The sequence below is a fragment of the Micropterus dolomieu genome, linkage group LG19 (assembly GCF_021292245.1).
Source record: "Micropterus dolomieu isolate WLL.071019.BEF.003 ecotype Adirondacks linkage group LG19, ASM2129224v1, whole genome shotgun sequence".
Lineage (NCBI taxonomy): Eukaryota > Metazoa > Chordata > Actinopteri > Centrarchiformes > Centrarchidae > Micropterus > Micropterus dolomieu.
In genome coordinates, this window is record NC_060168.1 from 34,662,646 (window position 1) to 34,671,044 (window position 8,399).

Below are 8,399 nucleotides of genomic sequence, written 5' to 3' on the forward strand. Positions count from 1 at the left end.
AGATCTGGTCAAACGCTGTTCCTGCAGCATCTTGTAATATTTACAGCAGCTACCCAGAGAGGCTGAAAGGAGAAGGACGATTTATTCTCTCTCCAAAAACTAAAACAAATCCAGAAACATGTCGGCTGCGGATCGTTCCTAATGTTAGTTAGCTGACGCTGGCTAACTTCCTGCTGAATGTAACGTAATAAAGTCCTGCTGTTCTGCTTTTTAATGACTGTAATAATGAACAGAGGCCGAGCAGCTGCACAGGAACACTGCTGATCCTTCATATCGTTGTCTTTTGTCTCAGTCGTCGGGGGATGCGGTGGTTCACCTCTGTGATCGGTGGGCTTCAGCTTCTGTCTTTATTTTTCCCGTCTGTTAGAGTCTGACATCCTGATAAAACCTTCAAAAGCACAACGCCACTGCAAAACTTCTCCAGGGAGTGGCAGCGCCGTGACAGTTTGTCGGACTTAGTGACAGTAACTAAGGGGGGCGTGGCTTAGCGAAGAGTCAATTTGGTGAAACGTGGCCCGGCTGCTGCTCTGCTTTATATTACAAGACAAAATGAAGGCAGTGTTGTCGTTTTAACTCGATTATCATAATTGTTGGAAGCTAAAATCGTAACTGATGATAAAACTCGCACAGACATTTAATGCAGATATCAAAACAAAGATCCAGTATTCCTGCGCAGAACAATCTGCTATCCGTGTTCTCTCAGATGAAGCTTTATTAACGCATCAAACAGAAACATACTTTGAGTTCTGCTGTAGGTTTCAGAGCGCGGCTGCTGTTTAAAGGAGAGTTCACTTTGTCATTCAGCTGCATTATTCTCTACAGAATAACTATTTATGTTTAACGCTAGTCAGTAATGCTGTGAGATTACAGCTGCTGTCATTCAGGATGATGCATCGGCCGACGATTAAAGACGTTTGTGCATGTTTTCATGTCCTTTAGATCAGAACGTGCGATTTCTACTCGTTTTATTTGACTTGTGCACAAATCCATTTAGAGAAACGTCTTAATTTGCTGTGAATTAATAAAACGCTCAACATTTAGTCGCCTTCATTTTTAGTTTTGTCACCGTCTCGGAGTCTGTTGCTGAACAGTAAATGTTTCAATGCAAACTAACCAAACTGTTGGAACCTTAACTTGACGTAGCGTTTTCACTTTGTCCCACGACATCTAAATGATCGTTATCCAAACTCTCACAAACACGACAGCAGCTGTAGCACAAAGGTTTTCTTTTATTTGTGGCGTGTGCTGTTGTTGCTGGAGACGAGACTATGCTACGGCACCACAGCACAGAGACACAAGCATGAAGCTACTCTAACAGCAGCAGTCACCGGGCCCGGCGAGGCGGCGGCGGCGGGGCGGCGGCGGCCGTTCGGGCGTCCGGCTTCGTCAAACTCTTCCTGTAAGCTGGTGAGACTCAACTGACCCTGAGCTGATCCTGAAGACCTCTGCGGACAGTCACACAGAACCCAGACTGGGAAGTCAGCCCTGAAGGTGACGTACAGGAGCTCCTGAACTTTCAGTCAGCTCATCACTTCATTTCCCTCGAGGTACGAACACAAATCTGTCCCGCCAACACTTCAGTGTGTGCGTTACCTTTCCGGTGCAGCAGAAGACGATGATGAGGACGAGCGGTAAAGCCACGGTGAGGACGTAGACGACCCAGAGCCACGGACGCTCCTCTGCAGCGTTCAACATCTGAGCTGCCAGACCGGGCTGCAAACACAAAGAACAACATCATTAACTAGTACACAACACGGCAAACTCTTACAAAAACATGTGGATGGAAAGTTTTATAGCCGAGGGCAGCACGGGCTCATGCGTCACGTCTGAATGTTTCTTTATACTGTGTAGAGCTGCAACGATTAGTCGGTCGAAAGAAAATTCATCGACAACTATCTCGATAATCAATTAATCGTTTCAGCCATTTTTTAAGCTAAAATGTGAAAACAGTTTTGCAGTGAAACAAAAATGGGAAAAATGAAATTGAGGAATCGCTGCTATTCTTTGTCTTTTATGATGGTACATGAACAGTCTTTGGGTTTTGAACTGTTGGTTGGACCAAAGGAGCAATGTGAAGACGTCACTTTGGGCTCTGGAAAGTTGTAATGACCATTTTCCACAATTTCTTGTCTCTTTAAATTGAGTTAATCTATCTGGTGAAGTTACGTAGCTTAAGTTAAATAGGCTACAGCAGAGCGCCGTTTACTCGTCTTATTCTCCCACACGCTGCACCGCAGTCTGCTGAAGACGCCCTCTGCTGCTTGTTTGGGTGATCAGCGCCCCCCCGACCTGTGGTTTGACTGCATGTGTATTCAGAGCCAGAGAGCAACGGACTTTCAAAATAAAATAATGGCGTAAAATTAATTAATGCAACACCACGTTAACGCGCCCAGCCCTGAATAAAAACACTCCACAAACTGTTCACACCGTTATAAACAATCAGATGTGAGTCATATGTGAGTAAAAACATCTGATTCGGGTCACTCTGGCTGCATTCAGACTGCATGCAAAGTTTATTTTTAACCCGGTACCAATATGACCCCCGTACCACCAGGACCCAAACAGAAGGTACATTTCAGTACTTTATTTCGGTGCCACTTAAATGTATCTATCACCGCAGTCCCAACTGTAGCGTCCCTCAATGAAAGGCTGCGAGACGACAGCCGGTTTCGCTCGGTCTTCATTAACGCGGCTACAATACAGGCTTTGGCAACATAAGGCCGAAGCGTTTTTTTACCAGCTGGAAACGCTACCTGCTCTCCTGAAAACGCCTAGCTGGGAGCCATAGGGTGCTCTTTGGAGGCGCATGGTTAGTTTTTTTTACCCGAGACGCTTTGGTTGCTATGATACATAATTTCCGTAGTGGTGCAAGTGGGCAACTTAATTTTACTGAATGTAAAAAGAGGTCCTGGCTCTGCATGAAGCCTGAAACATTCAGAGCGGAGGGACGGGCTCGCCGTCCGTGGGATCATGAGATTTTGCAGTTCAAAAGGCTGAGACGGCTCGGTGTGGCGTTTGTCCCGCCCCTCCTGCACTGTGATTGGACAGCCGGGTAAAAACAAAGACAGACCGGGGAAAAAAAAAAAAGACGCTCCCATTGCAATGAATTGAAAAAAAAAAACCAAACACCGGCTCAACAGCGATCTACACGTGCCGACTTCTCTCGCTCTTCACCCCCTCTGTACAGAGGTTAACGCACACTGGCCAACAGGAACAACCACCACCTGTCAATCGCAGGTAGGAAAGTAAGCGACTGACAGGCTTCTGCACATCTCACAGCATCACGGACCTCCTGGAGACACTGGAGAGCACGCCAACCACAGTAAGCAGCTCTTTCTTTGACTTTGCTGTCAGGACTGGAACTGATATTTAGGCGGTTTAGGTTTTATTTATTGTGAAGTCAACTTGTTCTGTTTTGTATTTACTTATATTTATATTAGGGCTGAACGACTTTGGAAAATAATCCAATTGTGATTTTTTTTTACCAATATTGCGATTTAATTTGAGATTAATTTCTAAGCTCTTTACCGTCTGTATTTTTCCAAACAGACGAGCAGTAAATCAGTGAGCGATCTGACCAACACGATATTAGCTAGATTAAACATACACCAGGCCTGTGTCATGATGAAGTCAGGTGATGCATGAATTATTATGAGCAATGGTGGAGAAGAAGTATCCATATTTAAATTTGGAAAGGAATTAAATAATATGATATAATATCATCAGATCGGCCTACAGACCACAAGACAAACACAGTTCACCACAGAGTGTTATACAGCAGAACCCACAGTTCAACCAGCTATTAATGCGTCCTGATCTCAGTTCAGATCTCCCAGGAGTCCATCTTTCTGTGTCCCAGTAAGCAAAAAAAAAAAAAAAACTCAGTTTGAGGTTCAATTCAAAAGTTGGCCAATGGAAATAAAACATAGTGAAGCTTCTCGTGTTTAATAGACAAGCTCAGTAATTCTCTGATGCTGGTCAGCGGCTGTAACTCGGGACAGACTGGTCCTGGACCAAGTTACCTGTGGGTGGCGGGCGCTACTTTCATTCCCTGTGTGACACTAAAGTTTCTGTAGGCCGTTGTACAACAACAAGGCAAGGTGCAGCGTAACGTGCGAAGTTGATGCTTCGTCTGCAGACCGCTTTACTCTTGGGTGTCATGTGACCAGAGCAAAGCCTTTGCGATTAGAAAATCTCGTTTTATCACATCGCGATAATATCGCACATTAATCGAAAAGTATACTTTTCGGGGTAAATACAGGATTCCTGAAGTAAAATTCAAGACCTTTTCAGCATACTTTAAGACTGCCACGCCACTTTGATCTGTAACCGGTTAAGTCTGAAACACACCTTTAAAAGGGTTGTGTGTAAACTTTTATAACTTTAGTAAAACAGATGTAAAACAGAAAAAGGTGAACATGTTGCTCTCAGGAGGAGGCGGCTAGAAGGAGCACATCTGGAGGAGGAGCTACTACAAATGAGTGTATCAGGATTACAACATCATATTCAAAGTATATTGTTAATAGTGAACTGTTGATATCATTTATATGATGATATGAAAAGTTGAACGTGTTTCAATAAAAGGCACCGATTTAGCTGAGGCTGCGTTCAGACCGCAGGCCTTAAAGCTCAATTCTGATTTTTTCCCCAGATCCGATTTGTTTGTTTGACGCTTCACGCTGTTGTTTAAATGCGGCTCATATCAGACTCCAGTGTGAACTGAAAGTGACCCGCGTGCGCAGAAGAAGAACAGGACGTCGCGGGAAACTCACATTTCTCCAGAATTATGACAAGTGCTCACAACTTTCTGTTCTTTTCATTACAGTTTTCAGCGCTGTACAACACATCTGCCCCACAACTCCCTCTCTCCCCCCACTGTGTCCGCTCGGACAGGCGGCATGCGGGTAACTGAGCGGAGAGCTGGCGGTCCGGTGGATTTCAGGTGTAAGAGAGGGAATCAGAGCAGATGGTAGCGAGGCAGAGAGCCACATGTATAATAATGGCTTTTTGTCGCATCAATTCCGACCTGAGAGTCCAGACTCAGGTCGCGTTTAAAAAGATCCCATCTGTGTCGGATTTGGACCACATATGGACGTGGCCCCAGTCCGAACGGGAAAAGATCAGATTCCATGTGACCTGTTCACGCCGTCATAAAAAGATCAGATCTGAGGCACATATGGGGGAAAAAACTAAATCGGATTTGGGTCACTGTGGCCTGCAGTCTGATCGCAGCCTTTATAGCCAGCTAACGTTAGCCAAAGCAAACGCTGCTTACATTTCCCCTGTTTCGAGCGGCCAGAGCTCAGTCCAGCTATGTTTAGAACGATTGGCACTGGGGGGGGGGGGGGGGGGGGGGGGGGGGGGGGGGGGGGTCCGGCGTGGTGGAAGATCTTAGATACTATTTTTAAGTGTGTATGACAGTGAAACGCTCGCGCTGCAGATCCCTGCGCCTCACGTCACACAGCAGAATCACAGTTGCTGCCAACCTAATAATAATAAATACGTTCAGCCACACTTTTAGCACACTGACAAACATATCTACAAAATATGGTTAAATGGCGATTAAGACTTTTTAATGGCCTTCATTTTTGCTAAACCGATTTATTACCTTTTAAGACTTTTTAAGACACCCTGGTTTAATCGTTAATATTTTGTTCAATTTACAGAATTTTAAATCTACAAAAAGCGTCTCGTTAATGTCGTCCATCACAGGATGGTTTCATTCGGCACCCAGCCCTTGTCCTCTCTGCACCCACCTCAGCGGCGCCCTCTGCAGCCTTCTTCAGCCCCCAGCCGTCGGTGGCCCAGCGGTCAGCGGCGTTGCGGTCGTCGGTGATGAAGAAGTTGTCGAAGAAGATGTCTGAGGTCATGGACCAGAGCTCCAGCCCGATGGCGCTGAACGGAGTCATCCTGAACGGGTGCTGGTCCTCGAAGAACGCCGGGTTGGGGATCTTCCTCGGCTTCCAGACGCCCTGAGAACAGAAACGTGCTCCGGGTCAGAAACCCCCCGAGCCCAGCTGATCGTCACCCACAACAACATGGGACGGGTTTACGAGCGTACCTGGTAGTTGGGGTTGTCGATCATGGGGGGCTTCCACTTGCCCTTGTAGTTGGGGTTGTCGATCATCGGCCTTTTCCAGGCGCCGCAGCCGGGGGCGGTCTCGCAGGCGGGGTTAGCGACCTGAGGAGCCTCCCATTCGCCGTCCATGTCCTCGTCCCTGATGGACAAGAAGTACAGAGGTTGAGCGAGAGAGACGTGCAGCGTCTGGAGTTTTAATTTCATTAAAATGATCTTTGATACGACGGTTCATCGTGTTCCAACTCACCAGTCTTCGGGTTTGACGGCGTCGGGGTCTCCGATGTACTCCGGCTCGTCGTCCAACCAGCCGTCGGGTTTCACTGCATCTTCATCTGGAATCTGAGCAGGAGCATCATCATCCCTGCAAACACACACAGATGTAAGTACGCAGATTCCAGCAGAGACCGATAACTATTGATTTTTAAATCTCATTCTTCTTTTCAGAAACACAAAACATGAACAAATATTATCCCCATCATCTGTTATACGCATTTATGAGACCTCACCACGATAACATAATGCAGTTTAAAAAAAAAAACACTTCTGAAATAGTACTCCGTAAGCCAAAAGGGAGAGCGCAGAGTGCCCTCTGGTGGACAAAACTGTTATAAATCCAGACATTTTCTACCACCACCTATAATCAGTGCAGAGTGGAAAATATAGGTGCGATAAAACATTTCACATCATTTAATATCGATCATTCTGATGATGTCAAATCATTATAAAGGCAGATTTTTGCTCCTGAGTGAAAGTTGAAGAAACCAGATGGTTTGTGGTTTCAAAACAAACACTTCACGCGAAACAGTGGATCCCGTACGTTCATGTATTTAAAATGGTATTTGACTGTAGAGCACCGTAGCGCATTCATGCAGCACATCCTCTCGCTCGTCTCTCTCCCTCATGAACGCCGCTGCACAAATCTGTCCAACACAACGCTGTCGGACACCCAGCTTAAAAAAGTTATTATCTAGCATGTGAGGGGCCTAGCTAATAAGAAGAGCTAAGTTAACGCTAGAATACAGCGGGGTTGTCGAGGTTACGCACAGTTACGCTCCGTCATTCTGTTGGAAACACTCGGATCACTTAACAAATCTGAGGTAAAACATTCAAAACCATTATGATTAAGTAAATTTCAATGAAGTATTTTTTTTCAGTCCGTTTTCCTCAACAAATTAAAGTGCTGATTTGAGCGTGATTCAAATGAATTAAAGCCAAAGAGTAAAATGTAGAAGTTACTGGTATCGGTGGCCCACTTAACGTTATCTGTGAAGCCGTAGCTAATCCACCGGCGGATTACATTCCTACAAAAATGGCCTTGTAACGTTGGCAAAGGACCAGACGATCCAACCCAGTAAAATATTTAGTCCAAGACGCATTATTATATCTATTATATTATCTATTATATTAGCCCAACACCCTGAATCCCGTTCTCTCACATAAACTTTAAATATTCCCACGAATTAATCCCATCGTGTAGAAAAAGAAGCCGCCGATGTGGAGCTTTAAAAAACACACACAAAAAAAAGACACCGTCTCCATCACGTAATGATCAAGTGGACGACAGACGAGCGTTCAATCGTCAAATTAATGATCTGTTAATGAAAAAGCTTCCCAGATGTGAGAATTTAATCTGAACACGTGTAAACTGAAAACAGATCTTATATTATTTTCTAACTACTGACTAGTCGACTAAAAACCGCAGGTGGAAACGAGCGGTTACTAAGCTCTCGCCGACGCTGGACTCGTCTCGGTTTCCGTGGAAACCAGGCGTGCGTACTGACCAGTCTTCGGGCTTGGTGGCGGCGGGGTCCTGGATCTTGGGCCTCTCGTCCCAGTCCTCTGGCTTCTGGTCGTCGGGGTCCTCGATCTCAGCGGGGGGGTTCACAGGGGGGGTCATGTCTGTCAGCAGGCTGCCGCTGTTCACCAACGTCTGATCCACCAGCACCTCGAAGGTGTTGTCAGGGTTCACCACTGGGGGGGCGACACAGAGGGGAGTTACACACCTGGACTGTCAGCGCGCGTCACCCCAACAGCGCCTCCCACAGCTGCGCGTCACCCCCACAGCTGCGCGTCACCCCCACAGCGCCTCCCACAGCCGCGCGTCACCCCCACAGCGCCTCCCACAGCCGCGCGTCACCCCCACAGCGCCTCCCCCAGCCGCGCGTCACCCCAACTGCGCCTGCCACAGCCGCGCGTCACCCCAACAGCGCGCGTCGCCCCCACAGCGCCTGCCACAGCCGCGCGTCACCCCAACAGCGCGCGTCGCCCCCACAGCGCCTGCCACAGCTGCGCGTCGCCCCCACAGCGCCTGCCACAGCTG

The 8,399-nt window shown here is 47.0% G+C and overlaps 1 protein-coding gene across 1 annotated transcript in view; it reads right to left on the reverse strand.

Moving 5' to 3' along the window:
- LOC123957322 (calnexin-like) overlaps positions 1-8,399 on the reverse strand; it is a 15,618-nt gene that overhangs the window by 4,902 nt on the left and 2,317 nt on the right. The window contains exons 2-7 of the mRNA XM_046030015.1: positions 7,861-8,087; positions 6,327-6,440; positions 6,062-6,218; positions 5,757-5,972; positions 1,594-1,713; positions 1,329-1,445 (exon numbers count right to left, since the gene is read on the reverse strand). Coding sequence (XP_045885971.1) covers positions 1,329-1,445; positions 1,594-1,713; positions 5,757-5,972; positions 6,062-6,218; positions 6,327-6,440; positions 7,861-8,087 — 951 coding nt within the window. The remainder of the gene's footprint in view (positions 1-1,328; positions 1,446-1,593; positions 1,714-5,756; positions 5,973-6,061; positions 6,219-6,326; positions 6,441-7,860; positions 8,088-8,399) is intronic.